Source organism: Hyperolius riggenbachi, chromosome 6 (assembly GCF_040937935.1).
Source record: "Hyperolius riggenbachi isolate aHypRig1 chromosome 6, aHypRig1.pri, whole genome shotgun sequence".
In the NCBI taxonomy this organism is placed as follows: domain Eukaryota; kingdom Metazoa; phylum Chordata; class Amphibia; order Anura; family Hyperoliidae; genus Hyperolius; species Hyperolius riggenbachi.
In genome coordinates, this window is record NC_090651.1 from 54,653,568 (window position 1) to 54,672,673 (window position 19,106).

General features: G+C 46.0%; 1 protein-coding gene across 1 annotated transcript in view; it reads right to left on the bottom strand.

Annotated features, from left to right (window-relative positions):
* The window catches only part of LEPR (leptin receptor), a 153,872-nt gene that overhangs the window by 83,436 nt on the left and 51,330 nt on the right, over positions 1-19,106 (bottom strand). Inside the window, exons 2-5 of the mRNA XM_068239298.1 lie at positions 17,450-17,510; positions 9,950-10,267; positions 8,040-8,163; positions 7,236-7,304 (exon numbers count right to left, since the gene is read on the bottom strand). Of these exons, the coding sequence (XP_068095399.1) occupies positions 7,236-7,304; positions 8,040-8,163; positions 9,950-10,267; positions 17,450-17,489 (551 nt within the window). The 5' untranslated portion in view covers positions 17,490-17,510. The remainder of the gene's footprint in view (positions 1-7,235; positions 7,305-8,039; positions 8,164-9,949; positions 10,268-17,449; positions 17,511-19,106) is intronic.

A 19,106-nucleotide genomic window follows, 5' to 3' on the forward strand; every position in this document is an offset into this window, starting at 1 on the left:
GAACGGAGTGGCGGCGGGAGAACGGAGGCTCGGACAGGACAGGACAGCTGCTGGGGGCTTGCAGAAGCCCCAGGTAAGTGAAGCAATGTGTTTTATTTGTATCTACAGTCCTGCTTTAACCCTTACAGTGACAAAAAAAGGGACACAGGCTAGTTGTATGATGTAATGGAACTGTACATAAACCTGTTGATCTCATTCTGATACATTCACTTTAGGTACCCTTTAATAGCCCGTGTCTGTGGTTTTCAGAGATGAAGTAAGATGTAATGGAGCCCTGGGCAAGGTAGTAAATTCTTGACCCCCTGTGGTCTTTGGTAAGCTGAAGTGGAGAAAGATCAGAGAAGGTGGCTGGTGGGCCCCTTGACACAGAGTAGGCCCCAGGCACCTGCCTAGGTCGCCTTGTGGATGATCCTGCCGTGGTTGTTTTGGACACACCCTGTCATTACTTTGAACCCCTCTTGAATCTTCCCTGTCCCTCCACTTCCCAGATCTATATCAGCTTTAATCTGAAGTTGCTCATGATGTAAACTGAGTTTTATGAAGAGTAGGTATGCTTTTTTCACAGTCTGCAGGAATGGAAATCTCGCTTGGGTAGCAATTACACTTGGAGAGTTTGATGTCACTTCTAAGAAAACAAGCCCATTTCCAGAAATGCCAAACAATATAAACCTGTAGGGGATCTTTACAAGAATCTCTTATCTCTGCTTTCTATAATTAGAAGCTGTGGAACTATATGGTACACATTGGTGCATTGCTCCTCTCCTATGCACAACATTTACAATAACATCTGTGCGGCTTTATGATGACTTTCAGGCATAAGAGTTTATTCTGCACAGACGCTCCCTGCCTGCCTGACTCCTTGTAAATGCCCCTCCCAAGTGAATCCAAGATTCTCCCTGAAGGTAAACAGTGCGGAGGTCAGAGATTCTGCATTGCTAGCGCTAATCAGAGATGGATTAAGATTTGGGGCCCTAGGCAAGATAGTAGTTTTGGGGTGCCCTTGCCGTCCTTTTGATAAAATGAAGCGATGAGAATCAGCATCTGGTGAAAGAAAATGCAGGTACCGCATCCCATTTTTATAGAGACTGTAAAAGACAAGGGGAAAAAAAAACACAGGGACACCGGGAGCCCTCTCTGGTGTATTATCGAAGGATATTTGGCTGAAGTAAGAGTATATTATACTCACAAGTGTTGGTTGCTTGGAGAGGCAACCACTCATCTGGGCATGTGGGGAAATCCCGTCCCCACTCAGTCTTTTAAAGATCGGTCGCTGCTCTTTAACCTCTTGAGGACCGCAGTGTTAAACCCCCCTAAAGTCCAGGCCAATTTTCTCTTAACTGGCCACTGCAGCTTTAAGGCCAAGCTGCAGGGCCGCACAACACAGCACACTAGTGATCCCCCCCCCCCCTTTTTAAAAAAACACTGGTGGGGGGGATCAGACCCCACCAACAGGAAGCTCTGTTGGTGGCGTCTGATCCCCCCCTCCAGTGTTTGTTTATTTTAAATAAATATTTATGTTAATATTTTTGTATTAAATTTTGCAATTTTGTTTGCAATTTTTTTTTAAATCCCTCCTCCCCCCCAGCCGGCCAATCCTGGTAATCGGCTGTCATAGGCTTCTGCCTATGAGAGCTGATCTCTCTGTAGTGCCCCAGGGGGACAGCCGTGTCACACGGCTGTCCCCAGTATAGCGCTGCTGCTGATCGCATCGCTGTACATGTAAATAGACAGCAGTTACGTCGTCTAACAGATTGCCGCTCGGAGACTGAAGGCGGGGCGGCAAACTGCAGTCCCAGGACTTGACGCCAATTGGCGTTAGGCGGTCCTGGGGCTGCCACCGCGGCCATGCCCATTGGCGTGGAGCGGTCTTACAGTAGTTAAAAATGGCTTCACTCCTCCAGGGTGTAATGAAAACCCCACAACATGGGGTGGTAAAACAGGATACAGTAGGATAGGAGGCACCTTTGGTAGTAGAAGAAGTATATATGTATATATTTACCAATATGATTATTAGGTATAAAAACATCTTGCCTACCTTAAACAAGGAGACATCCGCTTAATAAAAGAATGTTGGTAGTTATTATCAATCAGCACTTCAGACAACGCATTTCACAGCTCAAACCGCTTCCTCAGGTCAATTAGGGGGCTCTAAGAAGAAGGGGCAACACCAATATAGGAAAGAAATTTTAATAATCAGACACAAAAAAGATAACACGTTTTGTGGAGCACAGTCTGCTTCCTCAGACAAATAAAGCAGTGTCTGGGTAGCCAAGGTGCAGAGCTTGGAGCGCCTAAAAGATCGCGTTAACTTTTCGTGTCTGATTATAGAAATTTCTTTCCTATATTGGTGTTGCCCCTTCTTCTTATGCTAGGCATACACCTAGCCAATTATGCGGCGGATCGAGCCGCTGGCTCGATGCCGGCGCATCCCCGCTCGTCCGCGCGTGAGCGCGGATTGATCCCTGCTAGTTCCCGCCGGCGCTCTTAATCACCCGCTCGATTCCCCGCTATTGTCCGCCGATCGAGCGGGGAATCTATCCGGCAGGTCATCGGCGGCTCGATTGATAAGGAAGCAAAATGCTGTGTATGCCCAGCATTAGAGCACCCTAATTGACCTGAGGAAGCGGTTTGAGCTTCCTGTAGGCAATACATTCTTTTATTAAGCGGATGTCTCCTTGTTTAAGGTAGGCAAGGTAGGCAAGACGTTTTTATACCAAATAATCAAATTGGTAAAAGTATACATATATACTTCTACTACCAAGGGCACCTCCTATCCTACTACATCCCATTTTTGTCTTTAGACCATTTTAAAAAAGCCATAAAAAATATAATCAATGGCAGAAACACCGTCCAGAGCCAGGCCGAGGCAGAGGCGAGAGAGGCTCCAGCCTTAGGGCGCAGTGTAGGAGGGGGAGCACAACTCACTCAGCTATCATTCCCCTATTGTGTTTGAAGCAGAGAGAAATTAGAAAATGGCAGTGACTGCAAGCCAGATAACTGGAGATTAAGGGGTTGGGGGAAGAGGGAGGGGGGTGGGGTTCTGGGGTGCCTCTCAGTCTAATAGCAATCAGTGTTTGATGACTGGAGTGGGAGGGATGGAGCGGCGCACTTTGGTGTCTCAGCCTTGGGTGCTGGAGGACCTTGTTCTGGCAGTGACTCCGCCCCCCTCCTTGGCAAAGACGTTGCAGCATTTTTTTCCCCTAAGACCTTCCAAAACTCTGGCAACCCCCACCTGTGGTGCCGCAGCCAACAGCATTGCCGCGGTCTGCCCCCAGCTCGACAACCACCAATTAGGTTGCGGATGCCAAGCTGGGGGTAGGCTGAGGCAATGCTGTTGGGGGTGCCCAGAGCTTCAGAAGATTTCAGGAAAACAGGCCGCTACTGTCTTGCCAATGGAGGGGGCGGAGATTCACCTGCCTAATTAAAAAGTATGGTTTGTAAACTGCACATATGACAGAATGATGCAATTGTAAAAAAACTAAAAATAAAAATATGAGACTTTTCTTTGCTAGTAATGTTCTTCTCTTTATCCGTACTACACATACAATTCATTATATCATAAGTTTTTTTTCACTGCAGATTTACTTTAAAAATGTAGTTTTGGTTTTTGTGTGGCAGACGAGGCAGCTCTGCCAACTCTTTAACCTCAGATGGTTTCCTTCTAATGTGACAGAAGAGACCGATTAGCGCTTTACAGGGACATTCACACATTCAGCTACTCTTAGTAATAAGATAACTGCAGGACTGAGGATTCTCGAGAGCCTGAAAAGCTTGTATCCAATAATTGCTCCATCAGTAACCAGAAATGTGCGGCTCTGTGAGAGATGGGCCGCTGTCCTCTGCTGCACATATGGTGGAGGGACTGCAGCGGAGGGAACACCACCTTCCGTACTCAGAAAGATACATTGGCTGCCGTACTCAGTGTGTTAAATATAAATAGTTTATGGCCCAGTGCGTCAGACGATGCTCTGCTTTTAATCTTTCTCGATCTCCTGCAAGGGGACATGCTGTTCCTTTTGGCTCTCCTCTCGTGTTCTGTGTTCAGCACACCAACATATTGAAACAATTCTGGACACAATTCCATAAAGGATAAAAAATCAGCAATGCAACGGCCTTTCAAATGTTCAGAGAAGGGGATACAATCCGCATACATGAAATCATTTGGCGCCATGAAAAGTCGATAGTAGAATACCGAAAACATTGCCAATATTCAGAGTGCAAATTATGATAGTAAAATATTGGTAAGAAAATCACAGGGGCATAGCGGACAGCACAGTGGTGTTGTGGTTAGCGCTCTCGCCTTGTATTGCGATATTAAAGGACAACTGAGGTGACATGTAAAAAGAGATAGACATGTGTATATATAGTGCCAAGCACACAAATTACTGGGCTGTCTTCCTTTTTTTTTCCCTTTCTCTGCCTGAAAGAGTTAAACATCAGGTATGAAACTGACCAGTGGCGTATCAATACGGGTTGCAGAGGTAGCGACCGCATAGGGGCCCTTGGGCCAGAGGGGCCCCATAGGGCCCTTCCTATACCAAAGTATAAGCTGTTTATTGGTCCTGTGGTAGTAATAATCACTTCTATAGATGCTTTGAATATTGGTAATCATTAACAAACTGTTCCTCATCCCCTTCTTGCACCTCTAATACAGTAGATGACCTTGGCAGGTTTTGTAGCGCCATATCAATTGTTACGTATAGAGTGCTTGGGGGGGGCCCATGCAGGGCTGGATTTAGGGGCAGGCACCCAAGGCATGGGACTAGGGAGACAGAATCTGTCCTAATCCGAGGGGCGGGTGACAGGTAAACTGCACCTGTGTCACCCACCATAACTGTGCGACCTGCGCCCCCCTGGGTCCACAGCCGCCCATTTCGCTTGGCTCTGTGACTGTCTGCGCCCGTGTGAGCAGTTAGCAGGGGCGGCTGAGCGGTTGCCGGGTAACTATGAGCAAAGCGGTAGGGTGCACTGAGGATGGAGCAAGAGTGAGTAGTCAGCGGCTTCTAAGACAGCGGGCCGCCTCGCTCAACAGTCATGTGACTGTGACATGACTATGTCATGTGACTTCAGCTTTAGCCAGCCAGGAGTGTGGATGGAGAGGTCTTGTGGTGCCACCGGGGCTGATGGAGAAATCAGAATCCCGCAGGCACCAAGCATATCGAGACACCCCTTGCCCCCCTACACACAGCGCTCTAGGTCTCCAGCATCCAGGGTGCATGGTGTATAATATATTTGCCAGATGGTATGACAGAGAAAAAGGCTCCAGGCTGTAAGTAAACTTTATAACAGTTTAAAATTACTGTACTGATGTTCACAATGTCCCCCCACTCCCATTAGAAAACAAATGTCATTTTTAAAGGTAACTATGTATGTTCTTCTTACCAGTCCCCATCTTCTGTCTTTGCTGGGGTCCGCTTTGTATTACACTATGGCCCCCGAAATGCTCTAAGGCTGGAGCCACACTATAAGTGCTTTTCTGAGCACTTGTGATTGCTTAGCGCTTTCTGAGCGTTTTTTAAAAATCGCTCCCATTCTCTTTCATTAAAATCGTGGTAAAAATCACAGTGTACGCAGTGTATGGGAGCGATTTTTAAAAAGCACTCAGAAAGCGCTCAGCAATCATAAGTGCTCAGAAAAGCGCTTATTGGGCTTGATTCACAAAGCGGTGCTAACCCAGTTAGAGACTTTAGGCGTGATAACCATTGCACCACGCTGGTGAAAAGCCAGTTTAGGAGTGATAAGTTTAGGTGTGATAAGTTTAGGTGTGATAAGTTTAGGCATGATGGGCTCGATTCACAAAGCGGTGCAAAGTGTTAGCACCATGGTGAAAAGGCCCTTATCACGCCTAAAGTCACTTTAGGCATGATAAGAAGAAACTCGCGCGAAGTTGCCGCGCGTACGCGCGTACGCGCGTGCGCGCGCAACACCCGACGCTTCGCGCGAAGCTCCCATTAAGCCCTATGGGTAACTTCGCGCGAAGAGCAGGAAAAATCGGTGATAACTCAGTGGTGAAAAGGTCATCACGCCTAAAGTCTTTTAGGCGTGATAACTGGGTTATCACCGCTTTGTGAATCGAGGCCGATAAGTTTAGGCATGCTAAGTTTAGATAAGTTTAGATCGCACGCAAAGTCCCGCACGCAAAGCAGCGCCATTAAACTCTATGCGAAGTACACCAGACTTTGCTAGCGCAAAACTTTTGATCAGCTGTGCACTGCGGTGCTAACCCAGTTGGTGCTTAAACTTATCACACCTAAACTTATCACACCTAAACTTACCATGCCTAAACTTATCACACCTAAACTTATCATGCCTAAACTGAGTTTAGGCATGATAAAGGGCTTTTCACCGGCGTGCTAACTGTTAGCTCCGCTTTGTGAATCAGGTCCATAGTGTGGATCCAGCCTGACTCTGCCTGTGTATGTGCGGTCCTGGTCATCACCAATCGTGGTATCATAGCCAGGAGCATTCTGCACAAGCACAGTTCACAAAGATTGTAACTGTGCTTGCACAGGACACTCCCAGGCACTGGACATCGAGTGGGCTTGATCACAGATTCTACTGCAGTAGAACCAAGGGTATCAGGAGGATGCCAATCAAGCAAATGGACTACTGGGGGCTGGAGGAAGCCCCAGGTAAGTATAAATCCTTATACTTACTTTATCTCAGGTTTGCTAGGTGTACCTGAGACAGGGGGAAAAGCTCTATTTTACTTACCTGGGGCTTCTTCCAGCCCCTCATAGCCGTACAGGTCTATTGGTTTCCTCCTGGTTACATTGTGCCACTCTCCCTCCAAAAGCTTGCCCACTAGACCAGTCATGGGCTATTGCGCATGCACAGCCCAGGCCGTGCGCCTCCTCAATTGTGCTCCCTTGACTGGAAGCATTATGTGCATGAGTAGAATGCCCCCAGCCATGGGAGCATAATCAGGGAAGTGCACGGCCTGGGTTGTGCATACTCAGTAGCCCGCAGAGGGGAATAGCGATACACAACTAAACGGACCTGGCAGGAACCAAGCGACATGCAAGTCTATGGGGTGCTGAAAGAAGGCCCAGGTAAGTAAAATAGAACTTGGTCTCCCCTCTCCCCTCTCTTACCTTAAAATCACACTAACTGAAAGAGGTGCTGTCTTGTTGGGAAGAGGGATGAATAGGCTCCGATTGGGACCTTTGTTCTGTATGCTTCTGTACAGAAGTCAAATTAAACCTGATGCACATCGCAGCAGGTCGGTAACTCACCCTTGTCGTTGCCTCTGTGTACTGCCCTCTGCGTTCCATGTCTGCTCTCCATCTACTTCCTCCTTCTGGCTGTGAAGGAAGAAAAAGCTGAAATTCAGTGTGGAAGGTGGTGCACAGAGGTGGCTACAAGGGTGAGTTAACCCCTCCTGCCACAGTGCACATCAGTTAAAATTTCAGTTCTGTCTCAAAGCATGCAGGATAGAGGTCCCAATCAGAATGCTCAACCCTTAGCTGGGTTAAGCAAAATTTTTCAGTTTATTTGAAAGTTAAAAAGTGTTGGCAAGGGAGTGTTGGAAAAAGTACTGTCGGGAGAGGGGGGGGGGGGGGGGGGGGGAAGGTGATGGTGAGCCTTGGGCAGAGAAAAGAACAAATCCGGCGATGGCCCCATGTAAAACACTACTAAAACGGACAGTTTATGTCCGGGTCGGAACCGAGTCGGACTGGGTCAGACTATAGCATAACCCTCACTGATAAGTAATTACAGCCAACACTTTCCTGTCATTAAATGGCTTCTGAGAGCAGAAAAGAGATAGATTTGAGCTCTAGCGTACTTCAGTGAAGGTGTCACTGAGCAGAGACAATGAAACAGTAAAGTAGATTTAAATATAAAATAAAACAGTGGGATATCTAAAAAAAAAAAAAAAAAAATAAAAAAAAAATTAAAAGTTATTTTTTTTTAGGAGAAGGAGGATAGATACAATTGTTTTTCTCCTCAGTTTATTTTCACCTTGGATGTCCTTTAAGGCTGATTTGTGCACAATCACCTTTGTTTCTTACAATGCACCACAACATACAAACACTTACTCTGCATAAAACAGGTTAAGTCGGACCTCCGCACTCACAAATGTCTTCTGCATCATATATTGTATCTCACAGGTTAACCGGCTGCTGTTTTCTGCCCTCCAGCAAAGCAATTTCCACGTGTGATCTGTGGCAGAGTACAAAATAATCACAATATAAATCAACTGATAGAGGACATTTAAGATAGTTGCGCATATTCAGGCAGCATAAGGCAGCCAATCAAATCAGTAATAAAATTTACATGAACACAATTTGGCAAAAGCAAGACATTTCATTAGTGAAAAATGGTGAGAAATGGAAGCCTGCATGAAGGGGAAGAAACTGCAAAGAGTTCCATCGGATTGGACATTGGCCAGGATTGAGGTTTGTGAAATAAAGGTTTTTACACTAAGGCTTTGTTCACATCTAAAATTAGGTTTTTTTTGCACGTTTTTCCCCCTCTTGGTGCTCCACTGCACGCTACGATTTTGTACAAAGCACTTTTGTAAGCGCTTTTGCAGAGTGATTCCGTTAAACTCTTTCACTCAAAATAAATAAATACAATTTATTTATTCATAAAAGTGCGAACGCAATCGCCGGATAATTGTCGGATGAAGCGATTTGTGAGCATTTTGCGTTTTTCCTGTACCTTCCATTGTAGCAAAATTACCCCGAAAATGGTACATGCATCGCTTTGCTGAGCGGAAAGCAGACGAAACGCGCTGATATGAACTGTCCCATAAGGAATCATTGCACAAGCGCATTTAAGGCGTTTTTTAAAAATCACTGATGCTCAAACAAACCGCAAAATGTCCTAGGTGTAAACAAACCCTAAGGGAATGTGTGGGAATGTTTTCAAATGTTATTTCTTGTAACTAAGAGTAGTTACTGAAATGTTAGCGTTAGGAGTATAATCCTAGTGGCTGCAGCTCTGGCGCTTTGAGTCCACCAGGAGAAAAGCTCGATATAAATGTTCTGTGTTTGTTTGCTGTGTTTGTAATCACATTTTAAAGCCAAACTACAGTAGTTCCAAAGAGCTGTATGACTGAGTAGGTTGAATAGCTTTAGCAGTGCTACTCGGTCAGGTTGGCGGCCGCTACGGAGGGGACCCCATAAAAATGTCTGCCAGCGGAGCTGCACCAAAGGAAACAGAGACTTCAAGGGGCCGGAGGCAACCCCAGATAAGTAGATCAGCAGTTATTAATTTTAATTATATTAATTTTGGAGCAGAGACCTTTTTTTTCCTAAGAAAACAGATCTATGATCACTGTGATTGGCTCATAGTGAGCCACAGGGTGGGCCAGGAGCCAATGACATGACAGCAGGGCAAGCAGACTGCAATGACGTCACAACGGCCAGAGACAGGACAAGGTCCTCTAGCCCCCAAGGTGGAGACACCCCAGCTGTCACATACTGATTGCTATTGCTATTAGACTAAGAGGCGCCCCAGGGCCTCCAACCCCTCCAACAGTTATCTGGCTTGCAATCACTGTATCTCCTTTTCTTATTTCTCTCTGCTTTAACCACAATACGACAATGATAGCTGAGTGAGTTGTGCGCCCCACTCCTACACTGCGCCCTGAGGCTGGAGCCTCTCTCGCCTCTGCCTTGGCCGGAGCGGACATTAATTATAATTTCTGAATGGATTCATGGTTTGTTGGGGCATTTGTCTTACTTAGGGTCCTCTTCCACTGGAAATTGCGATCAGCACCACAAATGCACTATGATTGTGATTTTCTCTTTTTTCACTTCATGCTGTGGTGAAAGGGCTCTGCGATTATCATGATATGACCTTGAGATCAGCAAATTGCATTTGAACTGAAACCCATATCGAAATGCAGCCAATAAAAACGGGCCCTTCATGAGGTCTGTATAGTTGTTTGTCCATAATGACTGGAAAAATCTAAAACCATATACAAGTTAACACAACATACCTACTAACTGTATATCAGGAGGAAGAGCTAACAGGATGTTTCTCTGCACTTCCAGGTATTCATCATAAGCAGACTCCTGCTGATCACTTCCCTTCCAGAGGCACAGCCAATCCTCTCCAGGTCTTCCACCATCATCCGAACCGGAACACTGATAATTCCAGGCTCCCAAGCTGTCAGTCTCCACCAATAAAGCTCTCACGTTCTGTGTAGCCCCTCCCACTTCAGGGATGCTGGGGGGCTTGCTGGAGAAATAAGACAGAAACATTCCGGATGGGGGCATTCTGTAAGTCTCAAGTGATGCCACTAATAGGAACCATTCTGCAATAAAACAGAACAAAAATGTTAATGGGCTGAAAAACCCATCATCTAATCACACCTCTCTTAAACCCCCTCTCCATCTACAAGTTCTCTGCCAAATTTGTCAAATTTGATGTCTTTCCCATCACAGAGAAACAGTAAAGATGTAAACCAGCAGAAATATTATTTTCTTTTATAGATACTCTGAAGCGAGTCTAAATTCACTTTTTAAACTTGTAGCCATGTTAAGTACTATAAGCCCTGCTAAACCGCTGCTATCCCGCGGCAAAATGAGGGGTTTATGCCATTTTAATTTTAATGTTATGCCATTTTAATGAGTCAATAGACAGTCAGGCAGCCAGTACATAGCCCAGTGAACCTGGAAAGAGCACACATCTCTATCTTTCTCTCCAGTTCACACTAAGCTTACATTACGGGAACAATAGTAGAGAGTAGCAGGCCGGGCACATCCAAGTTAAAAGTTGCCTATTTATTGAAAGATTCTTAAAAACGAATACAAAACCACAACAGCATTAAAAGGATGAGAGAAGGTGTACAAGACATACAGAGGTCAACAGCCATTTCGCACCCCTACATAGGGCACTTCATTGGTCCTGATGAAGCGCCCTATGTAGGGGTGTGAAACGGCTGTCGACCTCTGCATGTCTTGTACACCTTCTCTCATCCTTTGAATGCTGTTGTGGTTTTGTATTCTTTTTTAAGAATTTTTCAATAAATAGGCAACTTTTAACTTGAATGTGCCTGGCCTGCTACTCCCCACTATTGCTGCTATGAAGAACTTCTTCTTTTGGGCTTAGAGCATTCCAGAGAGCAACACAAGTGGGTCCTGTGCACATTCTCTACATTACTTCAGTTTACATTACGGCCATTATCAGACCGTTCTCCACTACTTGGATTATTATGGGAAAATTGACATATAGATAGACCCCAAGTTAAAGGGAACCTGAGGTGGGAATTTTCACTAAAAAAAACAAGGCTACCTGATCCGGGGGGGGGGGGGGGGGGGGGGGGGGGGGGGGGGGGCTGGATGGATCAGGTAGCCGCAATCCCCACCGCTCTGCGCCGATCCACATTACTTTTGTTTCCGTAAACCCCTGGGGTCACAACGCTGGAAGCTTCGCTCTGTGTGTCTCACACAGAGCGGAGTGCAGGGGGGTGGGGGAGGGGCAGGGGGAGCGGCCGGGGAGAGACAGATCTGCCCAATGGCAGGCTTCAGGAACTTTCCCAGGGGGCGTTTAACAAGGGAATACCTTCCCCCCCTTCCCATGCATTCCCCTCAAGATTGACGACATGCTGCCCCCTACGCGCCCCTCGGGTACACTTTGAGCACAGGATCCATTCAGATTCATTCTGACATGTCTGTTCCATCTGCTGTGTCAGTTGCAGTGATGGAATACAAAGTACCATCTCATAATTTTTCCGATCACTGGATGGAAATGGGACCTGTCTGTATGTACGGACATGTGAAAATGACGGTGACAGAGTATCACACATTAGATTTGCTGTGACTGTCCGGCCGTTGGATCCGTCACAATGTGAACCCAGCTTAGGTTACCAATTGGGAATTGTGTCCCTTTAATACCTTGCCTTTTCATTCACAGAATAGCTGCTATCACAGACGTTCTCTTCCTCCCCCATTTCTGCGCATGGAAAGCGCTGCAGCTGTGCGTAGAAGGGGCCCTCTGGGCATATAAGACGGAAAGGGGCTTTAAAATGGCTAAAGCTTATGACTGCAATCTAAATGTGCGGAATACACACGTCTGTGAGGTCTGGTGGATAACACAGCAGTGTCAGCCAGCGGGGAGGAGAACACACACTGTTATGTTTTTCCTTTATGGCCAGTAATGTATTGTATTACTTAAAGTGTACCAGAGCTGTAAAAAATAAAGATTTGATACTCACCTGCAGCTTTCTCCAGCAGCATAAACCTGTCCAACTCCGTCCTCCTGCCGTTCAGTCGCGATAACAGGCTCAGTCGGGTTCAGTCTGGATCTTCTGCACATGCACGGACCTCCCACGCATGCGCAGTAGTCCCGGACTGACGCGACTGTGCCTATTACCGGAGCTGATCGCGGCTGAACGACAGTAGGACGGGTCTTTATTTTTTTACAGCTCTGGTTTACTTTAATCTTTTACAATATTCATTTATAGATTATTTAGTCAGTGTTTGCCCATTGTAAAATCTTTCTGCTTCCTGATTTACTTTCTGAAATGTATCACAGGTGGCGACATTTTTAGTCCCGCCAGGTGATCTCTGAGGAATATTCGTTACTGAGAATTCTATAGACAGTGGACACAATGCACCGTGGTTCACAGACAGCAAACTGTCAGGACCATGGCCATGACATCACACTGTGGGAGGAGTTTCACCCCAATATCTGCCATTCAGACCCCCTGTTGATTTGTTAGAGAAAAAGTAAATATTTCTAGTGGGAAAAGGGGTATCAGCTACTGATTGGAATGGAGTTCAATATTGTGTTAAAGTTCCTTTAATTCATTACGGTGAAAGTTGTGTGTCTATGTAACAATCATGGGCGTAACTAGAAATCACTGGGCCCCCCTGCAAAACTTTGGATGGGGCCCCTCCTCTTGCTTTTTGCACATGTAAACCAATGTTAAACAATTGGCTACTGGCTAGTGCACACAGACAGCAGTAAAGTACTGCAGACATTTTCTCTATCAATTTCATTTGCTTCTGTGATAAAATGTGCATGTTTTCACGAGCGTGCTCTCAATCTCAGCTTATTACACTCACTCTCTCCATCTCTAAAGGAATGGAGCAGAACTGGCTCTGCAGACTCCTCCAGCATCACTACAGTACACCGCATTCACTTGGGGAGGGGGGGGGGGCGGAGATGCTGGAGGAAGGGTGTTGTACCCAAGACCCTGCTACACACTGAATAGGGACTGGCTACAAATCTTTGTATGATTGGTTATCAGTGGCTGGGCAAATGCAGTCGTTCCGACAATTGTGCAGAAAGCAGAAAGCCTTTTCTCTCTGTGCTTAGTTGTCAATCTCTCAGGACAGGGAAAAGAAACTTCTCCCTCCACAGGGCCCCCTACAGCTTCTGGGCCCATCTGCAGCTGCATCCCTTGCAGGGTCTATTGTTACGCCCCTGGTAACAATACATATATTTTGGTGACCACAATGTAGTAGCAGTGGATTTGGCCACAATGGGATGCATTCACTAAACTGCATTCTGCAGAATAAGGGGCATAAAGTCTTACATGCATTGCATTCTGCTCTACCCATTGTCCAGTAAAACTAGCTACGTACATACATGCGAGAATAGTGACCCATCCGGGATTGGGAAAAGATCCCTCAGGCAACAACTCAAGGAACAATGCTGGACAGACACATCCCTGGCCTTGAGGCTAGCGATGTGTTCTTTTGCTATGGAGGAGGGCGGAGGGACTATGATCGACAGATGACAGAGTGGCTTCAATTGGTCGGCGAGGGTTAAAAATAACATTGTGATTGGTTATGCTCGGGCATCGGGGGTGGTTTGGGATCCGGCTGATCCTTAAGATTGATTGATAGACAGCTGCTGCACACACAAGTCATCTGAGCATGCAGCATAGCCTAGCTCAGTGATGGCTAACCTTGGCACTCCAGCTGTGACAAAACTACAAATCCCATCATGCCTCTGCCTCACCGAGTTATGCTTAGAGCTGTCAAAGTATTGCAACGCCTCATGGGACTTGTAGTTCCACCACAGCTGGAGTGTCAAGGTTAGCCATCACTGGCCTAGATGAAGTCTGGTGATGGCTCCGTGCTGGGGAAGCAACTCAAATCTCTGGGTCAAGTGAGTGTTTTTTTACAAAGGGAGTTCCTCTGGGGCAGCTGCATTAACCAGTTCAGCCTTCACTCGTTTTCACTTTATACATCCGAGCAATGTTCACCTCCCATTCATTAGCCTATAACTTTATCACTACTTATCGCAATGAACTGATCTATATCTTGTTTTTTCCGCCACCAATTAGGCTTTCTTTGGGGGGTACATTTTGCTAAGAGCTACCTTACTGTAAATGCATTTTAACAGTAAGAATAAGAAAAAAAATGAAAAAATTCATTATTTGTCAGTTTTCGGCCATTATAGTTTTAAAATAAAACATGCCTCCATAATTAAAACCCACGAATTGTATTTGCCCATATGTCACGGTTATTTCACCGTTTAAATTATGTCCCTATCACAATGTATCGCGACAATATTTTATTTGGAAATAAAAGAGCATTTTTTCTGTTTTGCATCCATCACTATTTACAAGCTTATAAAAAAAATAGAGAGAAATATTTCATCTTTACATAGATATTTAAAAAGTTTAGACCCTTAGGTAAATATTTATGTGTTGTTTTTTTTTATAGTAATGTTTTTGTTTTGTTTTCTTATTAAACATTTTATGTGGGTATTTTTGGGAGGGTGGGATATAAATAGTTTTATTTGGGGAAATATTTGTGTATTGTAATGTTTTTTTCCATTTACTTGTAGTTTTACTTTTTGGCCACAAGATGGCAATCTCGATTTTGTTTACATGACGTCACTCTAAGCGTACAATGTACGCTTAGAGGGACAGAGCTTCAGAAAAAGCGTAGCTTCCGAGAGAAGCTGTCGCTTTTTCAGCGGGGGAGAGGAATCAGTGATCGGGCACCATAGCCCGATACATTGATCCCTGGGCTACCGAACCCGCGGCCGGGAGTGCACGTGCATGCGCGCGATCGGCCGCGGGAGCGCGCGGACTCCTGGACGTAGATACTACGTCCTGGAGGCATAAATGGTTAAACCAGCACAACAGTATTTTTGAAAGAAACCAGCAATGGCACCTTCCATATTCTTTTTACTTCATATTTCCTTTAATGTAGAAAACAATCGATTGATTTACTCCCTCGGTTTAGCAGATGATCCTTAGAAATGTCCAGAGATTTCTTTATCTTGTAGTTAATGGTGGGTGCGGGAGAAATCACCTCAGACTTTAATGAGGGGTTTGATGAATAGCACCTGAGAATGTGTGAAATAGATCTGCACAATTAATCGAGTCTGAGGGAAATACATCCTGTCAGGCTCCAACGTGCGGCCCGGTATTCTCACATCCTGAGCTCCTCGCTACCTCCTGACAGATTGCCTTGTTAGTCATGTACAGCGACGGCGGGTGTGGGATGCAGCTGGACAATCAACATGCCAATTTACAGACAAGCCTTTTATATGAGGTTGTGGTGTAAAACACATGGTCCGCCATTACCTGGTAATAGCTTTAGAGTTTTCACTACACAGTGCGTCAACTATACAACGTCTTGCAAACTTGTGTAATGTAAGGCAGATCGATTCCTTGGCAGAACAGTTCCGTCTTCAGAATTACAACACTCCCCCACCCCATCCTACTACAACTTCTGGCTATGTGTAGAAATTACTACTCAGAGGGCCAGATTTATCAAGAGTGTCTGAGACAAAATATTGGTAGGTTTCAGGGGCGTAATTTGAAGTCCCCGGGCCCCCCTGCAAGAATTTGAAAGCCCCCCCTTCCCCCCCGGGGCCCGCTCATGGCCGTTTTGGGGGACAGGAGGGGTCGCAGCATGAGAGGAAAGCTTGGTAGCACGTTGGTGGGGCGGGGGACTGTCCCCCCCCCTCCCTCACCTCGGGCTCTCCTCTCTGCATCTATGTAAGTGTTAGCAGCGGCGGGCAGCTATAATTACCTCCATTCACCACTGGAGGTCGCCAATCTGCAAGGGCTTTACATTACTTTCACATTACTTCCTGCGGGAAGTAATGTGAAGCCCTTGCAGATCGGCAGCCTCCGGTGGTGAATGGAGGTAATTATAGCTGCTGCCGCTGCTGACACTTACATAGATGCAGGAGGGGAGCACAGAGGCGGAGCCCAAGGTGAGGGGGGGGGGGACTGTCCCCCCTCCCCACCGACGTGCTACCAAGCTCTCCCCTCATGCTGTGACCCCTCCTGCCCCCCATTCATTAATGAGAGTTCTATGCACAGAGGGAGATATATATTGCTTTGTTGGCAGTTGGAAACAGCCGTTATTTCCACAATGCAACAGGGTTCACAGACACCAAACTGTCAGGACCATGGTCATGACGTCACAATGTGGGAGGGGTTTCACCACAGTACCAGCCATACCCTGATGATCTATTCGAGAAAAGGTAAACATTTGTTGTGGTAAAGGGGGTATCAGCTACTGATTGGAATGAAGTTCAATCCTTGGTTAAAGTTCCTCTTTAATAAAGGATGAAAATTTAAGGTTGTTTACTTATGAAGTGGCAAGCATTGGGCCAACTAGCAAGTTATCTAGGCACCTACCTCAGTGCGACGGCTGACAAAACATGGAAGGATGACCATTACCATGAATAGAGGTGGACCTCATGCTCCCTGTGCAATGCTAAGAGCCAGCCCCATTTCTAGGAGCAGGCCAGGTAGGTGTCTGCCTGGGGCGCACTGAGGAAAGAGGGCGCACCTAGCGCAGTGATTAAGGTGGGAGTAGGGGCACATTGAGACTCCGCCGCTGGGAGTGAGTGGCCCAACTCATCCTCCCTCACTTCGGGGGCCCCTCCGTGCTCCCCTCTCCATTGCAGCAATGCATGGATGCATGGCATCAGGAACAGTGTAATAAAGACCCGCCGTCTGGGCTCCATGCGAGGATCACTGCCGCTGGTATGTTCTGTCCCCAGCCACTTACTCTTACTACTTCCTGATTAGCGGGGGGTGGGGGGATACAGTTTTGACATCCTCACCCTGGGAGCAATTTAGCCTAGAAACTGCCCTGCTAAGAACATTTAATTGCTGTGTATGGTGCTTAAGGATGGTCAGATATATACTAGTTAATGCAAATGTTATGCTGGTGGTGATTGTGTCCCATCATGTGCAACTGTAAGCTGGAAAACTTGCCAACACCAGCAATGATCCAGCTTGTCTTAAAACTGACCAGTGATCTGAAACACAGCAGTTTTTATGAGGTAGAGTCACCAGTTTCCCAGCAGGGATGTACTGGAAGCTGTCAGGACTGTTTAGGTCTCTTTTCTTTGGAATTCCACTTTGATATATGGAGTTCAACTGGAAGAATTGCCATTTCTGAACTAAAGTGGAATTTCCCAAGTTTTTGGGATTTTTCTGCCAATTGGAAGATGCCATTTACACACAGCTGGTTATGAAAGTAACAAACACTATGATTGGTCTTACCCCACTGCAGCAGAATGGTAAAAATCCGATGTAGGGACATTATTCCAAATCCTGAATTGATCTGCAAAGGAAAATGTACAGAATTAATTTAAATATAAAACAAGTGATTTACTCCGCTTCATTTAATGATCTCAGTCAGCAAGGGAACATATGCAACAACTTGAGACATGTCAGGCTGCAGCTCAGCAAAATAACACACTGGCTGGCTGTGAGTCTGTGACAAATTGCTCATCCTCAGCCAGTCAGCCGTCCTCCATGCCTCCTCAGTCAGGACAGCAGTGCCACCTCCTCCTTTCTGCTGTGCAAGTCAAGTGAAACACTGCTGCTCTCCTGCCTCCCCCCTCCTCACACACTGTCAGACTCCAGTCCTCACACAGCACAACAAGCTGCTTTTCCCCAATGATGATCTCTTTACCTCGCTCTCTTCTCTCACTTCTCCTCCTACTCTGACTGCATGCTGTAAGTGTAAACACACAGTACAAACATGCTGCCCCTGTAATCTATGCGCCTGATGCAAGTATCTCACTTTGCTTTATGAGAGGACCAGCTCTGTAGATGAAGTTTACAGTACCTTGTAAGTGAGGCAGCCACCCAGAACACCTGGATTATGGTATATCTGTAGTGTTAAAAATTACAGTTTCAACCCGCATGTGTAGAATGCTCCCGCCTAGGAGATGCGTGGCCGGGACAGCGCAGGCGCCGTAACACCTGACCCAGCCATGTGGGAGACTTTATTTGGGGTGACGGAGACAACAGAGGGGACCCGGAGAACACTGAGGAGCCTAAAAGACTATGGTGGGCTTTAAAGAACAAGTGACACCCATGCTAACCTAGAAATAAAAAACACATATATAAGTAGATAAATACTAGTTCTACCTACATAACAGATATTTTGCCCTGTCCACATTATGATTCCTGTGAATTTTATAAAGGAGAAGCGGAGAATCCTATTCTAGACAGTTTCCATCTTAGTTACCTGTGAATGATGCTAATCCTGACATCATTTCCTCTCTCACTCTTTTTTTCTCCTCTTGCTAATTGTGTATTTGTTACCCGCCCTCCTCCCAGAGTTTTCAGACACTTCCACTGAGGTCTACACTAGGAAGTGCACTGTCTTATGTCATTAGGAGGAGGGGGAAATAAAGTGAAGAGGAGAAATATATCATAGATAAAAAGATACCCCAGCATGCAACAGTTTGGCAATGGCAATTAAAGGGCCAGTGCTCCTAAGGTATGTGATAACTCCAATACATAAAAGCAGTACACTTCAGTACACTATCACTTATTACACTCAGACCAGTTGCTGTTGAAATTTGATTTTAAAGGTGACAAATCCGCTTTAAAAAGCCCCAGGTAAGTAAAAATCTTTTTTCCCCTGGTCTAGTTGTGCTTTAACTACTTCCCCTCCCTGGGACGAGTATCTACGTCCCTGCAAAACACCACTTTACCTCTCAGGGACATAGATACTCGTCCCTTGCCGCCGCGCACTACCGCGTGCTCCTGCGCTTGATCTTGACACCGATCGTTAGAGGGGAGTTAAATAAGTGAGAACGTAGTTCGCATTCAATAATGTAGGTCCCCAAGTCAATGATCTGCGTTCATTGTAACTTCTGAAGTAACACAGCCACGCATTACTTCCTATTCACGTACTTGTAGT